The following is a 26,676-nucleotide window of genomic DNA, read 5'->3' on the forward strand; positions in this document are numbered from 1 at the left end:
TATGATCGCAAGGAGCTACGGAAGCGCCTCAACCTGGAGGAGTGGATCTCGGAGCAGCTCCCTTCCAGAAAGAGGAAACTGCAGAGTTGGAGACTGATGTGGAGAGATGGGTCAAAGAGCAGCTGGGTGACTGTTACAGACCCACTGAGGCCTCTTTCTCTGGCCTGCTGGTAAGATCCAGGGCCTGCAGAAGCCCAAACACACCCCAAAAGTAAGGGTCTTCACCCCAGGTGAAAGGTGGCACCCAGGGGGTGATCACTGGCCCCCAACCTCATGGCAACAGCAATAGGGGAGGGGGAGGACGCGGTGGGTGGCTGAAGCCAGGCCTGGTGACCTGAACAATGGTCATTTCTTAGAGAAGCAACGAGACACTAATACACAGCCACGAACGGTTCTATAGCACTTGGAACGTGGCAGGGGCCATGCCAAGCATGTTATATATTATAAATAACAATCCATTTCATCTTCACATAAACACGGTGAGGCGATTATCATCATCAACCTCATTCTACAGATGAGGCGAATCAGAGAAGCCAAGTCACTTGCCTGAGAGCGCACAGCTAGTAAGTGGCAGAGCTGGGATCCGAACCCTGGCCAGCTGGATCCAGTTCATGCTCTGAAGCATCATGCGAAGTCCTTTTTGGCACTGACTCTGTGCTGCAAAAATTCTGGTGAATGAGTCAATGAGGGGCGCCTGGCCGGCTCAGTCAGTAGAGCATGGGACCCTTTATCTCGGGGTCGCAAGTTCACGCCCCATGTTGAGCGTAGAGCTTATGTTGAAAAAAAAAATTGTTTTTAATGAATTAATGAATAAATGCTCTGCTCCCTGCCTGTCCACCCATCCATTACGTGGTTGACAGTTTATGTGTGACCTTTAATTTCATACGTGTTTTTCTTTTTTTTTTTTTTTAAGATTTTATTTATTTATTTGACAGAGACAGAGACAGCGAGAGCAGGAACACAAGCAGGGGGAGTGGGAGAGGGAGAAGCAGGCTTCCCGCAGAGCAGGGAGCCCGATGCGGGGCTCGATCCCACGACCCTGGGATCATGACCTGAGCCGAAGGCAGTCGCTTCACCAACTGAGCCACCCAGGCGCCCTTCATACGTGTTTTTCTAACGCTTGAATATGACTCTATTCATCACTCTGTTGCCTTCACCTCGCCGCTGGCAGGGTGAGCTCCTTGACCCTACCCAGATGGTCCAGTTGATCCCTCTAGCCTTTTTTTTTTTTTTAAGATTTTATTTATTTATTTGACAGAGAGAGAGAGAGAGCACAAGCAGGGGGGGAGTGGGAGAGAGAGAAGCAGGCTTCCCGCTGAGCAGGGAGCCCGATGCAGGGCTCGATCCCAGGACCCTGGGATCATGACCTGAGCCAAAGGCAGACGCTTAACAACTGAGCCACCCAGGCGCTCCCCCCGTCTAGGTTTATCTTTCACATTCCCCGCCTCTCCCAACCTGGGTTCCAGACTCTGACTTCTTTTCTTTTTTTAAGTAAGCTCTATCTGGGGCTGGAACTCAGGACCCTGGAGGTTCGAGGGGAAAATCTGTTTCGTTGTTTTCCCAGCTTCTGGAGGCACCCGCATTCCCAGGCTAACGGCCCCTTCCTCCAGCTTCAAAGCCAGCAGCACAGCATTTTCAAATCCCCCACTCTCCTTTGTTGAACCATCTGCTCGGATTGAGTTTCCTGCTTTCCTCCCCTAAGGACTTTTGTAATTGCAACGAGCCCACCACAAAATCCAGGATAATCTCTCCATCTCAAGAGCCTTAGCAATCATATCTGCAAAGTCCCTTTTACCATGTAAGGTCGCATAGTCACGAGTTCTGGTGATTAGAGCGTGGACGTCTTTGGGAGGGGGGCCTTACTGTGCCTACCACAGCTTGTGTCTTTTTTGCTCACTAGAGGGTGGCAGGGAGCGGAGTGAGGTTCCTCTCTGGGCGTCCAGCATCACCCAGTACATGACCAAGTCAAAAGTAAAAATGTTCGCTCAGTGAATATGCAAGTCATGCCAATGGTGGGCGCTGAAACCAGAAGCTGCCCAAATTAGATCTTTGTTGTCCCTGCTGCTCCTGCTGAAAACCCTTCCGTGTCTTCTCCAAACCCTTCATGACTCCCCTCCCCTGCCTGCCTCCCCAGCCCCATCTTCCATCCTACTGGCCCACCATCTTTTTCCTTCAACCATGCTGGCCTGTTTTCAGTTCTTAGAACATAACTAAGCACTGAGAGCTGATATGAGGGCAGAGAAAGTGTCTGTCTCATTTCTGATGTGTCCTCAGGACCTAGAACAAATTAGATGCTCAATAAATATCTGTGTTCTGTCGGGGAGGACTATCTGTGGAATGAGCCTGGAGGCTCTTTCTGGAATTCCTGGCTAGGAGCTGGCTGCACAGGGTCTTCCCCTCTTGCCATGATTTCAGCGTCCTCCAAGGTCTGCACATGATGTTTCCTGCAAGTCCTGGAGAAAGTGCTGGTGCCCAAGCTCAGACTGGATTTGCCACACTTCCAACAACAACACTGTTTTGCTTGTCTCCATAAAGAGAGTAAGAGCTAAGAAGCGGGTGTCTTTCTCAGGTTACAGATCCCCAGTGTGGCCACCTGAGCCCAGCCAAGCAGCCCTTGCCAGCAGACGTCAAGAGAGTGGGCTCCTGTATATTCACTGATGCTCTGCTTCTACACTCTACATCATTTTACGCCCTCTGTTAATCCCTTGGCTCTCACTCCAGGTCCCAGAAATGCTATCAGGTGCTTAACGCTGGTGATCCACCTCTAGTTCAGTGTCAGACCTTCTGCACACAGGATTCTCGTCCCAGGTCAGTGATTTTCCTGACTTGATTATGAATTAAACACAGCCATCACAGTTCAGTGTGTATACTATATCCCGGTGATGTCACTTGAGTGGTTTGGGTTTTTTTTTTTTCCCACTGAAGTTTAAGTTTTTGAGATTCCATGTATAAAGAGTGTGGAATTAGTTCATCCATTTTCCTTGCTATGTGGTATCCTATTGCTAGAATTTGCCACTGTTGGCTCACGAGTTTTTCTACTGATGGCTCTTCCCGATTTTGAGCTATCACAGCCAAAGTTGCAATAAATGTCCTTACATATGTCCTCCCAGGCACACATTTGAGAGTTTCTCAAGGGTATGTATCTTCTACCCACAATAGAAATCGCTGGATCATGAGACACCCTCCTTTTTTACTTTACCGGATATTGCAAAATGATTTCTCTGGGTACACGAACTCACTGCCAACAATTTTAAGTCATCACATTTCATCCTGAAACTGTTTAAGAACTTACAAAAATAGTACAGAGAGGTCCTTTGTACCCTATGCCTAGCTTGCCCCCACACACACCCGCCAGCCCACCCTGTGATGATATCTTAGGTAAATATAGTGCATTGTCAAAACCAGGAACTAACATCGCTACATTCTTTAATCTGGTACAGACCTGATTTGGATTTCACCAGCATTTACTCAGATTTTCATGCACCTTAAAAATTTCTAGTATACAGTTCTGTGAGACTTTATCCAATGTGAAGATTTGAGTATCCATCGCCACATTCAGGATACAGAACTGTTTCAACCATCCACGGAAACTCGTGCCTGTTACCCCATTAAGGGTAACAGCACTCTTCCAAACCTTAACTCCTGCACACCGCTAGTCTGCTCTTTATCACTACTCTTACCAGGCAGAGAACCTGCTACTTGCCATTGGAAAATCAATACTCGGTAGACAAATGATGGTGGGAAAGGGAAAGTTGCTTTTTTCAGGAAGGTGGCAACCTGGGAAGATGGTGAACTAATGTTTCAAAGACTTTCTTCCCCATCTTTTTTTCTTTTTCTTCACAGCAGTGATATTGTGTCCTCATCGCAACCCCTTAATATTTTTATTCAGCAGTTTGTGTGAACCTGGAAGCTCTGTGAGTGAAACTCAGGCCTTCTTTAAAAAAGATTTTGGGCGCCTGGGTGGCTCAGTCGTTAAGCGTCTGCCTTCGGCTCAGGTCATGATCCCAGGGTCCTGGGATGGAGCCCCGCATCGGGCTCCCTGCTCTGCGGGGAGCCTGCTTCTCCCTCTCCCACTCCCCCTGCTGTGTTCCCTCTCTCGCTGTGTCTCTGTCAAATAAAGAAATAAAATCTTTTTTAAAAAAAGATTTTATTTATTTGAGAGAGTACACAAGCAAGGGGTAGGGGCAGAGGGAGAGGGAGAAGCGGGCTCCCTGCTGCCCCAATGCTGGGCTGGATCCCAGGACTCTGAGATCATGACCTGAGTGAAAGGCAGCCATTTAGCCAACTGAGCCACCCAGGTGCCCCTGAAACTCAGATCTTAACTGAACATCTACAAGGGAAGAGAAGTGCACAGATTTGCTGTGGGTAAAGTTGGCCAGCCCTTTGCCAATTGACTTAGAGGAACAATCATTTGCTATATTTTACATCATAGGCTCTGGAGCTCAGTTAATCCTCTTAAACAGGTAGATGCCATTGCGACCTCGGTTTTCCAGAATAGGAAGGTGAGGGAGGCTCTGACAAGGAAACCCTTTGTGCAAAGCAATACAGCCAGGCAGTGGCAAGGAGGGGCTGGGAACCAGTCAGCCTGGCACCAGCACTTTTAAGAAGCAGAACAGCCTGGTTTCTAAAACCATGCTCTTTGGAAGCAGCCAGTTTGCAAGTCTTCACGTCCTGGCTGTGAGACTTTCAAAAAACGACCATGGCTCTCTGGGATGGTTTCTCCCTCTGTAAACAGGGAGCAAGAGAAACCTAATTTGCAGATCTGTGGTGAGAAATTAGAAATGAGGAAAGTCAAGCACGGAGCTGGGGGCCTGGCCACGACAGGCGTTCTAGAAATATTCGTAATTATGATGTTTGCTATTACTATTTTGTCCCTCCCTCTGGACAATTCCTAAGGGTGCGCGGCTTTCGGAGCAAAAGAGTTGGGGGAAGGAGGAAGGGGGCCAGCTCCGAAGGTGACAAGAAAGCAAGCCTCCCCATCCTCTCCTGGGCGGCCTGGCGAGCTACTGGGTAGAGCACGCAACTCTTTTTTTCTTTTTTTTTTTTTTTTTTGACAGATAGAGACACAGCGAGATAGGGAACACAAGCAGGGGGAGTGGTAGAGAGAGAAGCAGGTTTCCCGCCGAGCAGGGAGCCAGATGCGGGGCTCGATCCCAGGACCCTGAGATCATGACCTGAGCCGAAGGCAGACGCTTAACGACTGAGCCACCCAGGCGCCCCAGGGCATGCAACTCTTAAGGTCCGGTGGGGACATCAACCCCTCCGTTGGGCTTAGAGATTCAAAAAGGGGGGGGGGGGGAAGTCACGTGGTTAGAAGTCGCCATTAGCGCCGAATGAAGTCTTTCTGGTCCCACCCATCCCCCCAAAAAAGCGGAGCCAATGGTGCGCCCTTCCAATGGGGATGCTAGATTTATTTATTTATTTTTATTTTAATATTTTATTTATTTATTTGACAGAGAGAGAGAGCACAAGCAGGGTGAGTGGCAGGCAGAGGCAGAGGGAGAAGCAGGCTTCCCGCCGAGCAGGGAGCCCGATGCGGGACTCGATCCCGGGACCCTGGGATCATGACCTGAGCCGAAAGCAGTCACTTAACCGACTGAGCCACCCAGGCGCCCCGGGATGCTAGATTTAAATAACCTCCTTTGCATTGGGACTGAACTGAAGGGACGCGCAGGCCTACTGGCCAATGAGAAGTGGCGTAGCTGCAATGGGGGCGGAGAAATGACCACGCCCCCGGCTGGGCGGGGCGTCAGGTCTTTAATTTCCAGGCGCAGGTGGCAAGACTTTGGGATCCCAGGTTTTGGCGATGGCGCTTCGCTGGGGCATCGTGTCAGTCGGCCTTATCTCCAGCGACTTCACGGCCGTGCTGCGAACGCTGCCTCGCTCCGAGCACCAGGTCCACCCTCCCTCCGGAATCCTGTGGAAGAGCAGGCCGGGGAGCCGGGACTCCTGGGTCTGAGGGAGGAGGGAGCCAGGGTTCCCTACTCCTTTCTCCACACTTCTGTCCTGTGAACTCGGGTTTCGTCAAGTTTGGGAGGGTTTTGTTCTGAACTACTTCGAAGAGAAGACATTGAGGTATTAGGGGATTTAATAATCGCTTGCCCCAGATCTCTCTTTTTCAGGACCCGTGTCGGGCCCCCGACACGCCCTCCCCCAGGACCCCTTCCCTTCGCCTCCGTCCTGGGGGACATAATTTTTGTTATCCTGGGGCTTTCTCCATCAACGTCCCTCCCATCCACCTGCCCCAGCCGCGCAAGTCTGACCCTAGCGTCCCTCCAGGTTGTGGCGGTAGCCGGGTGAAGGAGTTTGCGAGGAAACATGACATCCCCAAGGCCTATGGGTCCTATGAGGAGCTGGCCAAAGACCCGAATGTGGGTGAGTGGCAAGGGCAGCCGAGGCCACCGCGGCGCTGCCTCTAGCCTGCTCCGTAGGATAAACAAGGCTCCGCGGGATGGTCCAATCCCTGTGTGCTTCTGGAAGGATCGGCGGCTGGCAATCAGAACTGTAGGAACGGCTTTGGTCTGGGATTCACAGTCTGGTATGAAATTGCGTTTAGAAACCAGGCCTCGGCGGTTTGGGAGGGGCCTGAATTTGTAAGTGAGCCCGTTTAGGTTTTGTGTTTTTTTAAGATTTTTATTTATTTATTTATTCATTTATTTGAGAGAGAGAGAGCACGGGAGCACAAGCAGCGGGAGCTGCAGAGAGAAGGAGAAACAGGCTCCCCACGACTGTCCTTGGTCGGTGGGACCTGAGTTCCTAGGATGCTGGAGGCGGGGCCTCTAAGTTGTGGGCGGGTCCCGGAGGGCGGGGCTGGGGTGGGCGGGGCTGCTGATCGCTCGACCTCCTACCTTCCAATCTAGAGGTGGCCTACATTGGCACCCAGCACCCCCAGCACAAGGCCGCAGTGTTGCTATGCCTGGCAGCGGGCAAGGCCGTCCTGTGCGAGAAGCCCATGGGCGTGAACGCTGCGGAAGTTCGCGAAATGGTTGCGGAAGCCCGATCCCGAGGCCTCTTTCTTATGGAGGTGAGGGTGGAGGGGACCCACCGACCTCCAACGTAGCGCTTCTTGCCATGACTAAACATGGTTGCCAGTGGACTTTTTTTTTGGAGGAACACAACAGAAGGGTTTGTCAAGAACAAAGATGGCCACAGAGTGAACTGGGTGGGGTTGGTGTGTTTTCCAGGATGTAGTTGAAATCCGCTAGCAACATCGAGTGAGAGGCATTGCTTAGCAAACATGACCGCCTGAAAGATACTTTGTCAGCTTTTCAGAGTGAAAGTGGCACAGAGGTGGCGCCTGGGTGGCTCAGTCGTTAAGCGTCTGCCTTCGGCTCAGGTCATGGTCCCGGGGTCCTGGGATCGAGCCCCGCATCGGGCTCCCTGCTCTGCGGGAAGCCTGCTTCTCCCTCTCCCTCTGCCTGCTTGTGTTCCCTCTCTTGCTGTGTCTCTCTCTGTCAAATAAATAAATAAAATCTTTAAAAAAAAAAAGAAAGAAAGAAAGAAAGAAAGTGGCACAGAATAGCAATAGGCAGAGTTTGGGTGGATTTCCAAGGATAGTGGTCAAAAGGACCAGGGCAATTCTCAAGGTCATCCTGCCTTTGCTTTTCCCCTTATCAGACATGGCTACATATAGGGGAACTCTGACAGTTGGCAGAGTGCCAGTAATTAAAATTGCTGCCCGGGCGCCTGCGTGGCTCAGTCGTTAAGCGTCCGCCTTCAGCTCAGGTCATGATCCCAGGGTCCTGGGATCGAGCCCCGCATCGGGCTCCCTGCTCTGCGGGAAGCCTGCTTCTCCCTCTCCCACTCCCTCTGCTTTTGTTCCCTCTCTTGCTGTGTCTCTCTCTGTTCATAAATAAATTCTTTTTAAAAAATAAATAAAAATAAAAACAAAATGGCTGCCAAATGACCTCTAGAAGCTATTTTCACATTAAGGAGTATTGTGGTTCTTAAGTGCTACCTTGCTGTAGGTTCTGCCAGTAGTTCAACAGCTGCCTCTTACTTCCCCACGTCCTAGCTGGCTGTCCCGTGCCCAGTATTGCTCCCAGGCTGCAAAGTTCTCTGTGCCCAAGGAGGAGATCGTCAAGATTTACTATGGTTACTCAGTGCTTCTGGTTCCCACTGTGCTTCGGCGGTGCCAAGGTTCTGAATTTATTGCTTCCTTGTTTTTTATTGGCCCCCGTTGTGTTCCAGATCCAACCCTAGGAACTGGGGATTCATAATGGGTAAGACACAGGCTCAGTCTTCAACGAGCTCAAGGTCTGCTACAGTCACAGAAATGGGCTATCACAATGCCCAGCTGCACAAACTTTCATGGATATAGTACTGGGCAGTTGACAGAACACAGAGGCATCAGCCCAGTGTGAGGGATAGTCAAGGAAGTTTCCCACAGGTAGGGACTGAGCTGAGCCTTAAAGGGAAAGTACATTGCACAGGTAAATGGGCCCGAGGGGGAAAGCAGAATTAAGATCGTTTTTTTTTTTTTTTTAAGATTTTATTTATTCATTTGAGACACAGAGATACAGAGAGAGAGAAAGCATGAGCAGGGAGAGAGGCAGAGGGAGAGGGAGAAGCAGGCTCCTCGCTGAGCCAGGAGCCCGATGTGGGGCTCGATCCCAGGAACCTGGGATCATGACCTTAGCTGAAGGCAGACGCTTAACCATCTGAGCCACCCAAGCGCCCCCAGAGTTAAGACTTAAAGAAAACAAGACCGGGCAGATCTCATGTATTTAGTGTGAACTTGACCTTGGACAGGCTTTAGAGTCAGAGGATCCTAGACTCCATCTCACCAGTTCCAAGCTCTGTGATCTTGGACAAGTAATTTGAGACAGGGTCAACTCTAGGAGAAGGAAAGTTGCCTCTGGGGCCACGTGGAGGGTGGTCTGGAGTGGGGAGACCGCAGGTATTAGTTTGCCAGGGATGCCATAACAAAGTACCACCACAGACTGGGTGACTTAAACAACAGAGATTTATTTTCTCCTACTTCTGGAAGCTAGAAGTCTGCGATCAAGGTGTCAGCAGTGCTGGTTTCTCCTAAGGCCTCCCTCCTTGGCTCCTTCCTCTGTGTCACTGTCCTCATCTCTTCCTGTTGGATTAGGGCCCGCTATAATGACTTCATTTTAACCTAACTACCTCTTTAAAAACCCCATCTCCACACTGGGAGGTGTGGAGGGGGGCGGAATGGGCGGTTAGGACCTCAACCTGAATTTGGTGGAAACACAATTGAGCCCATAACATTGGGAGACTGGGGGAATGGTCCAGAGAAGAAAGGACTAAGGCCAGAGTTGGGGCCATGGGAATGGAGAGGAGAGGAGAGGGCAAAGGGACTCAGGGGCAGGACACAACCTGGGGACTGAGCAGGGCTGGGGAAGGGAGGGGGAGGGCTCCTGTGTGGAGAGTGGAGAGCAACAGTACTCCCTCCCCAGAAGGGAGAGGAAGTGATTGGTTAACTCCTTGGTCCTGACGTCTTTCTTTCCTTTTCCACTGTCCTTCTTTCTCCCCTCTGTGGTGTGCAGGCCATCTGGACCTGCTTCTTTCTTGCTGTACAGGCTCTGAGGTCGGCTGTGTCTCAGGGAATTCTGGGGGATCTCCGGGTGGCTCGGGCAGAATTTGGGAAGGACCTCACCCACGTACCCCGGGCCGTAGACAGAGCCCAGGCTGGTGGTGCCCTGCTGGACATTGGCATCTACTGCATCCAGTTCATCTCTATGGTCTTTGGTGGGCAGAAGCCAGAAAAGATTTCAGCCGTGGGAAGACTCCATGAAACAGGTATTGTCTATCCTGGACTATATGATGATGGTAAGAGTGATCCTCCCTCGGGGCGCCTGGGTGGCTCAGTTGGTTGGGCGACTGCCTTCGGCTCAGGTCATGATCCTGGAGACCTGGGATCGAGTCCCACATCAGGCTCCCTGCTCGGCGGGGAGTCTGCTTCTCCCTCTGACCCTCCCCCCTCTCATGCTCTCTCTCTCAAATAAATAAATAAAATCTTTAAAAAAAAAAAAAAAGAGTGATCCTCCCTCACTGGGAGCCCTGAGCTGGGGATAAGTCTCCTAGCCCATGAGAATCAGGTTAGACAGCTGTAGGAACTTCCTGCCTGAAGTCAGAGAGGATCAGAGTTGAGAGTGTGGGCAGGCTCTGTCCTGGGATTTGCTGTGTGATTTTAGCCAAGGGACTCAACATCTCTGAGTCTTAGTTACTGGTAAAATGTTAATAACAGGGTTGTCATAGAGGCACGTGGCTGGCTTAGTCAGTAGAGCCTGTGACTCTTGATCTCGGGGTTGTGAGTTTGAGCCCCACATTGGGAATAGAGAGAGAGAAAGAAAGAAAGGGGTACTGGAGTTGTCATAAAGAGCTAATGAAGTCACTTTTTTTTTTTTTCATCTGGCTAGTTTGGCCTCATTCACACTGTGGGCTAAGTTTTAGGTGCAGCAAAAAGCAGGCCCTAGGGTGCAAGCATTTTTCAAACTTTTGCCTCTACCTTGTTTGCTACTGTTTTAAAGCCAGCTCAGATTTCAGAGGTGGGTCCTCTTGATGGAAGGAGCTGCAAAGACATATTGCCAAGGGTTGCTCACAGCGGGATGAGAGGAATTCCCGTGGCCATCTCTGCAAATGGCCCCACAGAAGGCAATGAATCACCAGGAAAATATACCCGGGTGAATGTCACACTTTAGAAAATCTTCTCAGTCTAACATCTGGCCAACTTTTAGGCTAAACAGTAACTCCAAAAACAGATTTTCTTTATCAAGTGCTTCCTCTGCGTTAGGGTTATTAGAGGGATGATTCCCCTGAGCTAGATATATTGTAGATGAGGAAACTGGGGGAGAGAGTGACTTATCCAGGCTCACAGAGCAGATCCAGGATAAGAACTTGGGGCACCTGGGCCCATGTTCTCAGAGTCATGGGATAGAGCCCTGCATCAGGTTCTCTCTCTCCGTCTCCCTCTGCCTCTCTAGCTCATGCCCTCTCTCTCTTTCTCTCCCCCCTCCTTCTCTCTGAAATTAATCTTTTTTTTTTAAAGATTTTATTTATTTATTTGAGAGAGAGAATGAGAGAGAGAGCACATGAGAGGGGGGAGGGTCAGAGGGAGAAGCAGACTCCCTGCCGAGCAGGGAGCCCGATGCAGGACTCGATCCCGGGACTCCAGGATCATGACCTGAGCCGAAGGCAGTCGCTTAACCAACTGAGCCACCCAGGCGCCCCTGAAATAAATTAATCTTTAAAAAAAAAAAAAGGAACTCGGGCTTATCTGAAAGCAAAAGAATTAGGTGGGTAGGTTCTTCCATCGAGGGCACGCACGATGTGTTCCAGAACCAGGCTAGTACTTTACATGCTATATTTAACTTAATGTTTAACTAATGCTTATATAGCCTTTATTATCATCTAAATAGCCTTCCAAGTGCTTTGTGCATTTTACATCACTAGGTGTAATCCTGTAACAATGTATGAGACAGGTTCTATTATCCCCATTTTAGAGCTGAGGAAACTGATTCTCACAAACCAATGCAACAGGTTAAAGAGGGATGAAACGGAGGCTCTGAGAGGTTAAGTCTCTTTCTCTCTCTCTCTCTCTCTCTTTTTAAAGATTTATTTATTTGAGAGAGAATGAGAGAGAGAGCTCATGAGTGGGGGGAAGGGGAGAGGGAGAGAATCTTCAAGCAGATGCCCCACTGAGCGCAGAACTCTATGCAGGGCTCAAAGCCTCGACCCTGAGATCACGACCTGAGCCAAAATCGAGTCAGACTCTTAACCAACTGAGCTCCCCAGGTACCCCTACACGTGTGTTCTGTTTTGTTTTTTTAAAGATTTTATTTATTTATTTGACAGAGAGAGACACAGCGAGAGAGGGAACACAAGCAGGGCGAGGTGGGAGAGGGAGAAGCAGGCCTCCCGCTGAGCAGGGAGCCCGATGCAGGGCTCGATCCCAGGACCCTGGGATCATGACCTGAGCCGAAGGCGGACACTTAACCGGCTGAGCCGCCCAGGCGCCCCATGCACACGTGTTTTTAGTGCTTCATTCTTTTTTCACTGCTGTGTTAGAGACGAGATCTCTTGCCCAACGTTCCATAGGCAGGATTTGAGACCAGGCGGTCTCCTGTCCTGTGCCTTCCCCAGGTGTGGATGACACTGTCACCATGCTCCTCCAGTACCCAGGAGAGATCCACGCCAGCTTCACCTGCAGCATCTCTGCTCAGCTCTCCAATATGGCCTTTGTGAGCGGTACCAAGGGCATGGCCCAGGTGGGGCACGACTGGCCAAGCTGGGAACCGTGGCCCCTCACAACAGGAGTGGACCAGTTGTGGTTGTTGGAGCTGGCTATGGGCTGAAGCAGCCTTTCCCCCCAGCATTGCTAAGGAATCCATCATCAACCACCAGGACAAGGGATGGGTTTGGACCTCCAGGCTCCTTCCTGAGGGTGAACTTCCTGGTCTGTCAAAAATCCTTAGGCCTGGGGAGAAACCGGTTCTTATGAACCATTCCTAGGGGGCAGCTGTGGCCTTTGGAATTGCTTCCAGGACTGGATCCAGGCATTACCAAAGAGCGGCTTCATTGGGCTTCATGGAGCCCTGTTGCTAGAAAGAAATCCTGTTCTTAGCAGAAGAATTTGGACCTTGCCCCAGGCTTGAACTGCAGAATTTGCACCTTGCCTGGGCACATCTCTATTTCCAGTTTGGCCTAGACTTGGGTATGGGAATATTGTAGGCTTCCCAGGGCTCTGGGGCCAAAAAAAGAATCAAGTCTCCAACTAGGTAAGAAGGTACTGGATTGTCTAAGTCTCCTCCTTGCAAGGGAGATTCACACACATGTGAAGATAAGCTGTCCTCATGAGGTCTAAGCATCAGGTTAGAGAGGGGTTTGCCCCTGGGGAGATGGACAAGCTTCTATTGTGACCGTTCTGCTGCTGAGAAGCGAATCCTCAGCAATGGGGGTGAGGGGGGCAAGTCTTCCTACCAGCCCCTAGCTGCCAGGTGTGAGACGGAGGCCCCCAAATATCATTAGGCTGGAGCCCCCAGTAGCCACCTCTTCTCTCCCCGCAGATCCTCAATCCCTTCTGGTGCCCAACAGAGCTGGTGGTGAAGGGAGAGCATGAGGAGTTCCCGCTGCCCCCAACCCCAAGCAAGGAATTCAATTTTACAAATGGAGCAGGCACGGTTTATGAGGCCAAGCATGTCCGGGAGTGCCTGCGAAAGGGTAAGGATGTGGAGGATGGGTGAGAGAGTGGCAGGGTGGAGGGGCAAACCTGGTAGTGGAGGTGGGCCACTCCCCAACCCTCAGCCACTCTAAGTAGCTGTCTAGAACTACAATTCCCAGGACCGCCTGGGGCATCCATCTGCCTGAACCATGCATTACTCTCCCTCTTGGGATTCTGGGAATGGTAGTTCTTTTGATCTTGGAGGTGTGAGTAGGAGGGGTCCCTAACTGTACTCTCCCCAGGCCTGAAGGAAAGTCCTGTGATACCCCTGGCGGAAACTGAACTCCTGGCTGACATCCTTGAAGAAGTAAGGAAGGCCATCGGAGTCACCTTCCCCCAAGACAAACGCTGATGCATGCCGTGAATAAAGACATGGTTCCCACAGAGATCTTGGCAATGGTGGTTCGGTGGGAGCTGGAGCAAAGAAGTCACCAAAGGGGTCACCAGAGAATAAATTTGGTAGAAGGATGTGGGGAGGGGGAGGAAGGCAGGGTCAGGACCACATTTCTCACAAGTTCTTGGAGCAGACACCTATGGGCAGATCCTTGGTTTGCCTACCATACCCTGTGTGACCCTGGGCAAGGAACTGCATGTGGGTAGGAGGTGTGTCCCTAACTGCACTCTCCTGCAGCCTCTCCCTGCCCCTGTTTCCTCATTAGCAGAGGAGAGACAGTACTAACCACCCTCTGGTGAGGATTAAATGAGATGGTATATGAACAGCCTCCGGTGCACGGTACATTCTCAACAAATGTTAACTGATGGCCCTTCACTTTGAGGTCAGGCCTTTCCCAAACTGGTCTCTAGAAGCTCCAGGCCTCCATTATGGTACCAAAGTCATTTCAACTGGAAAGAAGGGATTTGTCTTCAGTTTCTTTCTTTTTGTTATTTTTTTAAGATTTTATTTATTTATTTGAGAGAGAGAGAGGCCGGCTCCCCACTGAGCAGGGAGCCCAACATGGGGCTTGAATCCCAGGACCCCAGGATCATGACCTGAGCCGAAGGCAGATGCTTAACTAACTGAGCCACCCAGGCAGCCCTTGCCTTTGCTTTCTTTTTTTTTTTAAGATTTTATTTATTTATCTGAGAGAGAGAGAGAGAGAGAGAGTGAGAGAGAGAGCCCAAGAGGGGGTAGGGTCAGAGGGAGAAGCAGACTCCCTGCTGAGCAGGGAGCCCTACGTGGGACTCGATCCCGGGACTCCGGGATCATGACCTGAGCCAAAGGCAGTCACTTAACCAACTGAGCCACCCAGGCACCCTTGCCTTCAGTTTCAATGGCCTTATTGGCAAAGCCTGGGTCATATGCCCCTCTGTGTGGCAGGTTTAGGATGTCCGTCCCACTAAACGTAATAAATTACAAGCAGTTGGAGGGGGGCTATATGTGGGTGGTTGGCCAGCCAATTAGGGTTAGCTCTGTGCTGCAAGCAAGGTCTAACTTTCATATTTTTCTGTAATAGTTTGTGTAGGTTAGGTTATGCTGCAGTAACAAACAGCCCTCAAATCTCAACCTAGCATAACAGGTTTACGTTTCACTGGAGTTATGTATTAGCTGAGATCTATATACCTGGTATCTAGGCTGACAGAGCCACTAAAATCTGGAGTCCTGCCAATCACCGTGGCCAAGGGAAGAAAGCTTTGGAGGCTCTGGTACCAAAACTTAAATGCCCTAGCCCATAAACAACATACATAATCTCTTGTAATTCATTCGCAAAAACTAGCCACACAACCTTGATGAGCCAGAGAGAGAGTCCAGGAAGTCCAATTCTACCAGGTTCTAGAAGATAGAGAGGATACATTGGGTTTACACTAATAATTCTCACTTTGAGCAAATGAGACAGACTAGACATCAGTAAAATGAGTTTTCTATTATTTTCTATTCCAAGTGCCATTATATATCATTAAGCTATCACTACACTGGTCTCAGTCCTCTGCTTGCTTGGTTTCCATCTTTTGTGTGGCAAACATGGCTAATGTCTCTGTAATCATTCACTTACGATCCGAAAGTTTTCACTGGATGTACGGCTGCCCAGCTAAAGACTACATTTCCCAGGCCCCCTTGCAACTAGGTTCTGGCCAATGGGAGGTATGCAGCATCTGAGTTATGGCTTTTTTTAGGCAAAGAGGATGGTCTCCCTTTCAACCTCTCCCTTCCTGGTACTGGAGTAGAGACGTGGTGTTGGGCATTGGCGTGTCCGTCTTACACCATGAGATGGAAGCCATGTTTGCAGATGGTGGAGTCACAAGCTAGAAGGATAGAAGAAAGACACGACCTTGGAGGTGGGCAGGCCCTGAGGTCTGCAGGGTGAGTTGGCAACCTGGAGACCCAGGAGAGCCAATGTTTAGTTCTAGTCTCAAGTCCAAAGGCCTGAGTACCAGGAGAGCTGATGGTGTACTTCTCATCAGAAGGCCTGCAGCTTGAGATGCAGGAAGAGCTGATGTTTCAGTGTGAGCCAGAAGGTAGGAAGAAAGCGGATGTCCCAGTTCAGAGGCAGTCGGGCAGAAAGAATTCTTTTTTACTCTGAGGAGGGTCGGCCTTTTTGTTCTATTCAGGACTTCACCTGATTGGATGGGCTCATCCGCATGAGGGAACATAGTTTGCTTTACTAAGTCACCAATGTAAATGTTGTTTTTTTTTTAAAGATTTTATTTATTTATTTGACAGAGAGAGACATAGTGAGAGCAGGAACACAAGCAGGGGGAGTGGGAGAGGGAGAAGCAGGCTTCCCGTGGAGCAGGGAGCCCGATGTGGGACTCGATCCCAGGACCCTGGGATCATGACCTGAGCTGAAGGCAGACGCTTAACGACTGAGCCACCCAGGCGCCCACCAATGTAAATGTTAAGCTCACCCAAAACACCCTCACAGAAACACCCAGAAAATGTAAGATCAGATTTCTGGATACTCTGTGGCCCAGCCAAGTTGACATAGAAAGTTAAGCACACACTCCCTGACACGGGAACTTCACTCCGTATGTTCATATCGCTTGGTATTGCATATTCTTAGACTTTACGTGAGAGGTCAATAAGCTTAATCGATGTTTAAGTCACAGTTATGTTAACTTTTCCTAAAGCAGCTGAATTGGTCTGCCACCTTACTATTTTCCAAAGATCTCTCCTGCCCCCACTCACTTCCCCCATGAAGAGTTGGAGTTCCTCTAGTTCCTCTCCTCTTAAAACTGAGTGTGCTCATGACTCAATCGTAGCCGCTGCAACATGGCCGAAGGTCAAGCCCCATGACTTGTGAGGTTGTCGGGCAAGGCAATGCAATGTCTTTCTTGTGAGCTGAAATACTCTTGAAACCTTCAGCCATGATGTCAGCAGTCCAGCTGTCCTGAAGCCACCGAGCCACAAGAAAGACTGAACCGACCCACACAGAAACCACATGGAAAGCCTAGAGACTCCACGAAGATAGCGATGCTCAATCAGCAGGTCCTGACCACTACGGACTCTACTGTTCCAGCTCCAGCTCCTGTCCAACTGAAAACACTGAGCGACCCCAAGCTGGAACTACCCAGCTAAGCCTTCCCCAATTCCATTACCCACAGGCCTGTGTAAGATAATAAGATGATTCCTGTGATTTGAAGCTGTTAAGCTCTGGGATGATTTGTTACACAGCAATAGCTAACCGGAACACCTGCTATCACAACTTTTACATCATGAGAGATGGATTCATTTTTAACATATCTAAGCAAAACTGGAACCCCCAAATCCTACCTGGTACTGGAGTAGAGACGTGGTGTTGGGCATTGGCGTGTCCGTCTTACACCATGAGATGGAAGCCATGTTTGCAGATGGTGGAGTCACAGGCTAGAAGGATAGAAGAAAGACATGAGAAATTTCCTAGGTCAGCCACCAGGGCCCACTGCTCCTGAATAACCTAGCACCCATAACATAAAGGGTTCCTCTTTTCCTGGTGTGGCAACTGGTTTCTATGGTGGCTCTCAATGACCTCTACTTCCTGGTCTTCATGTCCTTCTGTCTCCCCTCTCCTGTGGGTGTGCTGGATCTAGTGATCTGGTAAAGGCAAAAGTGATGGGATGTCCCTTCTGAGACTAAGTGATAATAGACTGACTTCAGTCCTGCTTGCACTCCTGCTTGCTCACTGTGATGCAGCCAGCTGCCAGGCTGTGAACTGCCCTATGAAGAGATCCCATGATAAAGAAGTGAGGACAGCCTGTGTCCAGCAGCCAGCAAGGAACTGAGGTCCTCAGTCCAACATATCTCAAGGAACTGAGTCTTCCCAATAACCATGTAAGCATGCTTGGAAATGGATCCTTCCCCAGTTGAAACTTTGGATGAGACCAGAACCCCAGCTGACACCTTTCTGATAGCCTTGGGAGAGAATGTGAAACAGGGGACCCAGGTAAGCCACATCCAGATTCCGCCTATAACTGATATCATGTAATATAAATCTATGACTTTAAAATATCTGTAAGTTATATTTCTCTTTGTTAGAAGAGTTTTAAAATATCAGTTTCTTTCTCTCCTCTCTGGATGTACTATAAGTAGCAGATTCTATTAGTTTCATTGTCCTTTTTTTTTTTTTTTAAGATTTAGTATTTATTTATTTAACAGAGAGAGAACAAGCAGGGGGAGTGGCAGGAAAAGGGAGAAGAAGGCTCCCCGCTTAGCAGGGAGCCCAACGCAGAACTCAATCCCAGGACCCCGGGATCATGACCCAAGCTGAAGGCAGACACTTAACCGACTGAGCCACCCAGGCATCCCGTGTCCTTTTTTGTTTTAAGATTTTATTTATCTGAGGGGTGCCTGGGTGGCTCAGTCGTTAAGCGTCTGCCTTCGGCTCGGGTCATGATCCCAGGGTCCTGGGATCAAGCCCTGCATCAGGCTCCCTGCTCGGTGGGAAGCCTGCTTCTCCCTCTCCCACTCCCCCTGCTTGTGCTCCCTCTCTCACTGTGTCTCTGTCAAATAAATAAATAAAATCTTAAAAAAAAAAAAAGACTTTATTTATCTGAGAGAGAGCAGGGGAGAAAAAAAGAGAGAGAGCACGGGGGGGGGGGCAGAGGGAGAGGGAGAGGCAGATTCCCCACTGAACAGGGAGCCCCGACCCAGGGCTCAATCCAAGGACCCTGGGATCATGACTTGAGCCAAAGGCAGACACTTAACCAACTGAGTCACGCAGCCTCCCCAGCTTCACTGTCTTGTAATAATGTGTAAGACAGGGGCGTCTGGGTGGCTCAGTCAGTTAAGCAGCCAACTCTTAAGTTTCAGCTCAGGTCATGATATCAGGGTCCTGCGTGGGGCCCTGTATTGGACTCCCTGCTCAACGGGGTGTCTGCTCGAAGATTCTCCCTTTCCCTCCTCCTGCCCATGCTATTTCTCTCTCTCTCTCTAAAATAAATAAATAAATCTTTTAAAAAAATGTGTAAGAGATTTTTCATTACCAGTGAGCCATGGGAGAGCTATGAGTGGGGAGGACCATGATCAGCTCTTGTTATAGTAAGACCCTTCTAAGTCCATGTGGGGGATGGACTAGAGGGGAGGGACTGGAGTCTGGGAGGACATGGAAGAGGCAGGACCTATGAATGGGGCTGAGTAAGAAAGCCCTTGTGCAAACAACACAACTGTCAAGCTGGACACCTGAGAGCACCCATGAGAACTCCTGTGCAACTTTGGAAAGTTCAGCTCCTTCTCTGGGCCTCAGTTTCCTCATCTGTAAATAGGTCATAATTATCCTTGATGTCTTAGTTTTCTATCACTGTGAAATGAATTGCTCCCAAGCGTCACAGCTTAAAACAACAATAAATATTATCTCACACAATTTCTGAAGGTTGGAAATCTATGAGTGGCTTAGCAGAGTGCTTCTGGCTCAGGGTCTCTCGTGAGGCTGCAGTCAGGACATTGGTAGGGAGTGTTGTCATCTGAAGGCTTGACTAGAGCCCGAGCTTGTGTTTACAAAGTGGTTCACTCACAAGGCTGACGGACTTGGTTCTTCACCACGTGTGTTTCTCTGGACGATGACTGCTTGAGTGTCCTTACAACATGGTGGCTGGCTTCCTCTAAAGCAAGTGATCCAAGAGAGAGCAAAACAGAAGCTGCAGTAACTTTCACGACCTAACTTTGGAAGTCACACTCTCTCATTTATTTCCACTATATCCTATTGATCACGCTGCTCAGCCCTCTTCGGTGTGGGAGGGGACGACACAGGGGCATGAATACCTGGAGACTAAAATCGTCGGGGGACATCTTGGAGGTGGGCTTCACAGTTCCAATGTAGCATCTTTGTTACTATAAACAGTTTTGACTTCAGAACTAGCTAAGAAGTTTTCTCCCCATTACTCAACGGCTGTACTGTTTAGAGGTCTGTAGCTGCATTAAAAGCCCTTTCTTCTCTTCTCTGTAATTAAGGCAAAGGAAGGGCTAATTCATTGGGCTGGAATAACAGGCACAGATAAAGTTAGCTTCAAAGTTAATAAGAAACACTATTTCCCCCAAGGACATGCTTTCTTTCTCACAGAGAAACTTTGTTCCCTAAAATCATCAAGTGTTGAAAAATCTATCAGTAAAAATGAAACATCCCACTCTTGCCTGTAATCATTTGAAACAGAGTAGCAGCTTCAATTTCCAATCTAGGTGCAGAGCTTCACATAAAGGCTTTCTGGACCCAATACTCCACATCTAGATTCACCTTGTAGTTTCCAAGGGTACAAGACCCTGGTTCCTCTTCACAGTCTGCACCTGATGTTGACCCTGACTTGCTTTGAGCCTATCATTTAGTTGTCACCTAAATTCTATCTTTCCTGCAAATCCTATAGTAACTCTACCTTTTCCTTTGTTTGTCAAAATGCTCCATGGTTTCTCTCTTGTGTGGTCTCCATCATCACAATGGGTCAATAAACTTGACTTTGTCAGACTATGTTCCTCGTGGTGTTAGGCTGATGTATTAAGACTCCTATGATCTTCTATTGCTATGGCTCTCAGGGGGAGGACCCTTGGGACCTAGATCCCTTCTCTTATATGCCCCACCCTTCATTATCTGACCCCAGCCTATTTTCTAATCTGATTTTCTTCTTCTTTTTTTTTTAAAGAGATATAATAATTTCCATGCAATAAAGTGCGCATTTCCTATGTACAGTTGCATGAATTTTCAACAGGTGTATACCCAAGTAATCATCACCTAGATCAAGATACAGCTCATTGCAGCACCCCCCCCCCCCCACACACAGGTGCCTGTCTCGGGGTCCTTCCCCTTTCATACCCTGCCAATCTATCAGCATAGATTCGTTTTGCCACTTTTTGAACTTTATATTCCTTCTATTTCCACAAAAACAACTCACAGACTTTAATCATCTGAAACGTCCTGCTTCAGTGAATGATAATTTTGGCCTCCGATGTTCCTTCTGCCCTGGGGAGGGCTCAAATCCTACCTGAAACTTCCGAAAATGCCGCACAAACTAATGAATGAAAGTTAGAGCTGCCAGGGCGCCTGGGTGGCTCAGTTGGTTAAGCGACTGCCTTCGGCTCAGGTCATGATCCTGGAGTCCCTGGATCGAGTCCCGCATCGGGCTCCCTGCTCGGCGGGGAGCCTGCTTCTGCCTCTGACCCTCCCCCATCTCGTGCTCTCTCTGTCTCATTCTCTCTGTCTCAAATAAATAAATAAAATCTTAAAAAAAAAAAAAAAAGTTAGAGCAGCCATGGAACGGGTGGCCGGTAGAAGGGCGCCACGACCGGTTCGTATAGGGAAGTACGGCTCGGGCGATCACGTGATAGGGGCCGAGCCCCCCCCCCGACGGAGAGGCCGGTGCGGTCACGTGACCTCACGGCCCTGCGGGGCGACAGCGGGCAGCCGCCATTTTGCGGGGCGGTCACGTGAGAGGACGCACGCTCAGTGGGCGGTCACGTGACCAGGGGCGTGCTGCGGCCGCCCGGGCGGACCCGGCGAGAGGCGGCGGCGGGAGCGGCGGTGATGGACGGGTCCGGGGAGCAACCCAGAGGCGGGGGTGAGGCGGGAGGCAGACGGGCGGGAGGAGGGCGAGCCCCCTCGCCGGCCGGCCCCACGATCCGTCCTGCCGGTCTGGGGCCGTGCGATCTCCAAGCACTCCGGGGCAGAAACTCCCGGATCGGGCGCTGCCAGCTTCCAGCCCCCTCCCTCCCCGGGGGTTCCCGGCTCTCTGGCCTCCGTGCCCCGATTCCTTCCTGTCTGGTGCTCTCGGACCGCCGAGAAGCTGGAGACCCCAGAATCCAAGCCCCCGGGGCAGGCCCGGGCTTGTCGCCGGCACCACTTCCTGGTGGGAGGGGCGGGTCTCTCATCTGTCCCCTCAGGCCAGGGGTCTGGATGTGTGAAGTGTTCTCTAAGCCGCCTCCGCCGGAAGAACGTAGGTTAGAGGCCTAAGCTCCCTGCCTTTTTCTCCATTAGGGACTCAGTTGTCCGGGCCCCTAGCCACTGTATCTACCAGGAACCCAGAAATGCAGGACCCCCTAGTGTTGTCCTCCCTCAGAGATCATGAGCCACCCTGGTTCCCTGGATCCCCTAGAACCCAAGAGTCCAGGCACCTCTTCCCTCCTTTCTCCTCTAGGGCCCACCAGCTCTGAGCAGATCATGAAGACAGGGGCCCTTTTGCTTCAGGGGTGAGTTTGAGGTGTGATTATTGCCAAGCGGATTTGAGGAGTGATGCCCCATTCTGATTCTGCACCCCCTACACTCCATTCCCACTCTAGTTTCATCCAAGATCGAGCAGGGCGAATGGGGGGAGAGACACCCGAGCTGGCCCTGGAGCAGGTGCCCCAGGATGCATCCACCAAGAAGCTCAGCGAGTGTCTCAAGCGCATCGGAGATGAACTGGACAGTAACATGGAATTACAGAGGTGTGGCCCCAGAGCCCCAGGAGTCCAGCCACTGGTCCCCTTCTCCCTCATCCCATGGGTCCAGCCCGTCCAGCCCCCACTCTGCTCAGCACTCTGGACTCTCAGCCCTTCCTTCTTTTAGAATATCGAAACCCTCCCTGAGGGAGTCATTTTCCCCACATTCCTAAGTGTCCATCTTGTCCCTTTCCCCCATGTTGGCCCTTTCTCTTTCACGTCAGCCTGGCTTGGGCCTCAGTTTCCTTGTCTTTGGTATGAGGTAGATGCCAGGGTCTCCACATTCTGCCTGATCTTTCCTCCCCAGCACTGGCTTTCCTCTTTTCCTGCAGGATGATCGCAGCCGTGGACACAGACTCCCCCCGTGAGGTCTTTTTCCGAGTGGCAGCTGACATGTTTTCCGATGGCAACTTCAACTGGGGCCGGGTTGTTGCCCTCTTCTACTTTGCCAGCAAACTGGTGCTCAAGGTGGGCGGCTGCAGGGCAGTGAGCCCAGGGAAGCGCCATTCAGACCTACGAGGACCTAGGGGTTGTGAGGTCAACCCCTGTGGCAGCCCACTCACCAAAGGGAATGGAGAGAGCTATGGGCTGGTTGTTTGCTCCTTCATTTATTCATGCGGCATTTATTGGGCCTACTATGTGCCCGACCTGTACTCGACACCCGAGATGCAGCACCAAACAGCAGGCTGGAGCCCTGCTCTCTTGGAGCTCACATTGTCCAATGGGTGCTGAGAGAAGTAAACTAGGATGATGTAATGCAAAGCGGTCGGAACAACTTCTAAGAGCGAGTGACATTAAAGCCAACGTTGCAGTGATCTATGAAGATCAGGGGGAAAGGCATCTGGTGGTGGCCACAGCAAGTGCAAAGGCCATGAGGCAGGACCAAGGCTGATGCGCTGAGGGCAGATTGCAAGGGGTCTTGTGAGGGCCCCCCACAATCGATGTTAAAGATGTTAACTTTGCCATGAATGAGAGGGGAGTGACTGGCTGGTTTTAAACAGGAGTGAGGTGACCTGATTTATAAATTTAAAGGATTGTTCTAGGAAGCAAAATGTTAATTGTATGATCTAGGCTGTAAGCATATGGCTGTTCACTATGAAATCCTTTTAACTTTAAAATATCAGGGGAACGGAAGCCTAACAATTTTGGGGGGCCATTGTGCGTAGGAAAAAAGATACGGGGCAAAAGCTGGGAAGCTGGGAGGAGGCACCTGTAGTAGTTCCGGTGACTGATGACTGACCTGGCCTCTGTTGGTAGCAGTGGAGGCAGGGAGTAGATTTCTTTTTTATTATTATTATTTTTTAAAGATTTTATTTATTTGACAGAGAGAGAGACAGCGAGAGAGGGAACACAAGCAGGGGGAGTGGGAGAGGGAGAAGCAGGCTTCCCGCTGAGCAGAGAGCCCTATGCGGGGCTCTATCCCAGGACCCTGGGATCATGACCTGAGCCGAAGGCAGCCGCTTAACTGACTGAGCCACCCAGGCGCCCCCGGGAGTAGATTTCTTAATGTCTTTGCCAGATTGAGCTGATGGGGCTTGAATGTTGGAGGTGAGGGGGACAGCAGTCAGAGTGATGGTGGGGCTGTGTAAGGTGCTGGGGACAATCGGGAGGAAAGCAGCCAGATAAATAAAGGGTGGGAAGGGGAAGTTCAGGGAGTTGGAGAGTCATGGGCATGGAGGTATGTCTGGTCCTATCTAGTCTGAAGGTCAGAAAAGCCCTCTCTGGAGAAATTGACATTAGACCTGACATGAGAGCTTTGAGGGAGGAGTAAAAATTTGCTTGCTTGAAGCATGTTTAGGTAGAAGAATCAGCATGTACAAAGGTCCTGAGGCAGGGAAAAGTTGCTGGGAATGAAGATATGGAAGAAGGTAAATGAGACACAGAAAAGAAGTGGAAAATTGGAATGCGATCAAGTCAGAGCCTTCATACAGGGCCTTGTGGGCTAAGATACGCCTTTTGGTCTTTACCACCTGGGGAGCCATGGAAAGTATGTGAGCAGGGCAGTTGACCGCGACAAGATCCAGTTTATAATTTATGAAGCTCATTCTGAGTATGAGTGGAAGGAGACTGCAGTGGGGCAGGAGGGGAGGCAGAGTTGAGAAAGGAGGCTTGGGGCCACTGTCCCCAGACAGTGGGGGACAAGGCTCAGTCCCTAAGGCCCACCCTACTCCCTGCAGGCCCTGTGTACCAAGGTGCCCGAGCTGATCAAGACCATTATGGGCTGGACACTGGACTTCCTTCGAGAGCGGCTGCTGGGCTGGATCCAGGACCAGGGTGGTTGGGTGAGGCCCCTAACCCCTCCCCCACTCCTCCGAGACCCCTGGGTCTTCCCGAGCCCACCAGTGTTGCCCTCTCTGACTCTGGATCATCAAATGGGGTCTGTAATGCATTTCCTCACATGTCTGATCAACTCCTAATTTGTCTGCTATCCTCTGACCTGTTGGTGACCCCTGACCTCCTGGTGACCTCTGACCTCTCAGTGACCTCTGACCTAACTAGTACCTTCTGTCCTTCCTGGTGCCTCCATTTCCTCTGGAGTCCCTCAAGTTTTTTGATAACCCTTTGACGCCAGCTGTTTGATATCCATTCATCTTAGGCTCTTGCCCCCACTCATGCCCTATGACCACTTCACTCCCTGATTTCCTCCTGTGCTGGCCCAAGGGCGGCTGCCCCTTGGCCCAGCTGCTGAAGTGACTGATGTCCCTGTCCACAGGACGGCCTGCTCTCATACTTTGGGACACCCACGTGGCAGACAGTGACCATCTTCGTGGCTGGAGTGCTCACTGCATCACTCACCATCTGGAAAAAGATGGGCTGAGGCCACCAGCTGCCTTGGACTGTGTCTTTTCTGCATAAATTATGGCATTTTTCCGGGAGGGGTGGGGATTGGGGGTCATGGGCATTTTTCTTACTTTTGTAATTATTGGGGTGGGGGGGCATGGGGAGGAGTGGTCTAGGGGGGCAATAAACCTCTTTCAGGCCATACTTCAGAGTCTGAATCACTGGGAGCCCACTCCTTGGCTGTCACAGGAGACCAGGCTTCAGGTGCTGACAAATCTTTTTCGAAGGAGCCTAGTGCCCTCTGGGTTAGTGAGGAGTTAGGTCTCCACTCTGCCCTCCAGGAGCATGCAGTCCTGAGGGAACTGAAGATCACTGTGTGGAAGCCTACGGTCTTGTGTTGGAGGCAGCACTGGGCAAGGCCAAGCCAAGCAGTGGAGCCTGGGGCTTTAGGGAAAGAGAACAGTGCAGCAGGCCCTGGAGAACTAGGGCTTGGAAGCTTCCACCACATGGGACCAGAGGAAGTTGCACTTACTGAGGTGGAGAATGGGGGCGGGAGGGGGGGAGGGGAGAGATGGGAGGCCTTGGGAGGACTTACTGGACCACGAGAGGGCTCTAGAGCCCTGTGGAGAAGCTACTGGAGGTCAGAAGGCTGGAATCGGGGGTTCTGAGAGGACAAGGCCTGAGCCAGTGCTGTGTGGCCTGAGGGGACAGGGCTGGACACCTGTTGCGTGGGGAGGGGCTGGCCCAGTAACTGGGTGGGACCCTCCAGGAAAGCAGGCCCTAGTGAGGATGCTGGAAAGCTGCCTTGTAGATTGGACACAGAAAAGGAAATAGAGATTAAGATCACTTGCTCATAGGGTCTGTTGTACCTTCTCTCTGGGTCTCTTCCCCCTCCTCTCTAGGTCTTTCTGTCCTCTGTCTCTCTGGACCTCTTGTTTTCCCCCATCCCATGATCTACCCCTCACCCCCAAGATCTCAGTCCTTTTTCAGATCGTTTTTGTCTCCCCACTTCCTCTCCCTCTACCAGTGAGCACTTCTGAAGAAGCCACCTCTCTGCCAGCGGGGCCTACTGGAGGCTAAAGGTCTTTAGGCTGAGGTATGAAATTTGGTGAATGAGTAACTCAGGCCCCATTGTGACTGTGTGCCTGGGGCAACTGCCCCTCCCCCAGAGACTCTCCCCGGAGACACCAAGTAGGGGGAGAGCTGACAGATAAGATAGCAGTGAGGGGAGACTGAGTCAACTGCCCAGAGAGGGGCCAGTATGACCACAGGCAGGAGACCAGGGAAAACATCAAGGCAACTAAAAAGACTGTAAGACTCGGGAGACAAAGCACACTCGCATCTTGGGAGAGTGGGCCAGACCTGGTTCCCAGCCAGGCCTAGTTCTCATGGTCCCAGCCAGTTCGCTGTCTGCCATGGACACGAGGTCAGTCAGTGGCCCCACCCCGCCTCTGCCTGAGACCCTTCCTGCTGAGTTCAGCATGACTCAGCACGGCTGCTCCCCTGGCCACGGGCCCAGGTGCCCCTTAAGGACCCCAGATACCAGCCTGGTCCAGCAACCTCTGGGTCAGGAGACACCCCCCTGCCTGGGCTGTTTGGAGTGTCCCCCCCTGTAAAGCAGGCCTCAGTGGCTTCAGCTCCCCTGCCCAACCCCCTGGCTACCCTCATTAGGGCACTGAAAATAGGGTCAAGTTCCTGTCTTTCTCTCCTTTTCCCCCCTCTAGGACGGGGAGTTCCTTGAGGGCAGAGTCCTGGTTTGAGCCAGCTCTGCTTCCCAGACACCAGCCTGCAACTGACAGACTTAAAAAATGTGCATTGGTTAAAGACACATCCCATCCACAGGTCTGCAGACCCTCCTTGTTTCCCCAGAACCCAGGGCTTCTCTTTAGGAGCTTCA

At 50.8% G+C, this 26,676-nt stretch overlaps 2 protein-coding genes and 1 long non-coding RNA gene across 6 annotated transcripts; 2 read left to right on the forward strand and 1 right to left on the reverse strand.

Annotated features, from left to right (window-relative positions):
• Positions 1 to 4,160: 4,160 nt before the first annotated feature.
• LOC135362816 (uncharacterized) lies at positions 4,161 to 20,560 on the reverse strand. 2 transcript variants are annotated; one of them, XR_010408065.1, is made up of 3 exons: positions 18,957 to 20,560; positions 16,896 to 16,988; positions 4,161 to 6,051 (listed from the first exon to the last, which is right to left on the reverse strand). It is a non-coding gene; the product is annotated as an uncharacterized LOC135362816 (long non-coding RNA). The 2 variants fall into 2 exon arrangements; XR_010408064.1 differs by having other exon boundaries at positions 4,161 to 7,451.
• DHDH (dihydrodiol dehydrogenase) lies at positions 5,807 to 13,572 on the forward strand. Its single transcript, XM_045891897.3, has 7 exons — positions 5,807 to 5,919; positions 6,293 to 6,375; positions 6,861 to 7,024; positions 9,513 to 9,765; positions 12,109 to 12,233; positions 13,032 to 13,185; positions 13,429 to 13,572. The coding sequence occupies exons 1-7, from the start codon at positions 5,807 to 5,809 to the stop codon at positions 13,536 to 13,538; spliced, it is 1,002 nt and encodes a 333-aa protein (XP_045747853.1). The 3' UTR covers positions 13,539 to 13,572.
• Positions 20,561 to 20,990: 430 nt separating the features above from the next.
• BAX (BCL2 associated X, apoptosis regulator) lies at positions 20,991 to 24,824 on the forward strand. 3 transcript variants are annotated; one of them, XM_045891899.2, is made up of 6 exons: positions 20,994 to 21,139; positions 21,716 to 21,767; positions 21,858 to 22,004; positions 22,331 to 22,466; positions 24,176 to 24,280; positions 24,712 to 24,824. In XM_045891899.2, the coding sequence occupies exons 1-6, from the start codon at positions 21,106 to 21,108 to the stop codon at positions 24,814 to 24,816; spliced, it is 579 nt and encodes a 192-aa protein (XP_045747855.1). In that variant the 5' UTR covers positions 20,994 to 21,105; the 3' UTR covers positions 24,817 to 24,824. The 3 variants fall into 3 exon arrangements, with proteins under 3 accessions (XP_045747856.1, XP_045747855.1, XP_064436831.1); XM_045891900.2 differs by lacking the exon at positions 21,716 to 21,767 and having other exon boundaries at positions 20,991 to 21,139; XM_064580761.1 differs by lacking the exon at positions 21,716 to 21,767 and having other exon boundaries at positions 21,091 to 21,113.
• Positions 24,825 to 26,676: the final 1,852 nt, after the last annotated feature.

The sequence above is a fragment of the Mirounga angustirostris genome, unplaced genomic scaffold (genome assembly GCF_029215605.1).
Source record: "Mirounga angustirostris isolate CCGP_5_RB_7025 unplaced genomic scaffold, mMirAng1.0.hap1 SCAF_16, whole genome shotgun sequence".
NCBI classification, from domain to species: Eukaryota; Metazoa; Chordata; class Mammalia; order Carnivora; family Phocidae; genus Mirounga; species Mirounga angustirostris.

Excerpts from the sequence above, each read along its gene's own strand:
- DHDH (XM_045891897.3), top strand. The coding sequence starts at position 5,807 with ATGGCGCTTCGCTGGGGCATCGTGTCAGTCGGCCTTATCTCCAGCGAC. Across the intron at positions 7,025-9,512 it reads GAGGCCTCTTTCTTATGGAG|GCCATCTGGACCTGCTTCTT; the intron begins GTGAGGGTGGAG and ends TGTGGTGTGCAG. Across the intron at positions 9,766-12,108 it reads GGGAAGACTCCATGAAACAG|GTGTGGATGACACTGTCACC; the intron begins GTATTGTCTATC and ends TGCCTTCCCCAG.
- BAX (XM_045891899.2), top strand. The coding sequence starts at position 21,106 with ATGGACGGGTCCGGGGAGCAACCCAGAGGCGGGG. Across the intron at positions 22,005-22,330 it reads AGTAACATGGAATTACAGAG|GATGATCGCAGCCGTGGACA; the intron begins GTGTGGCCCCAG and ends CTTTTCCTGCAG. Across the intron at positions 22,467-24,175 it reads CCAGCAAACTGGTGCTCAAG|GCCCTGTGTACCAAGGTGCC; the intron begins GTGGGCGGCTGC and ends TACTCCCTGCAG.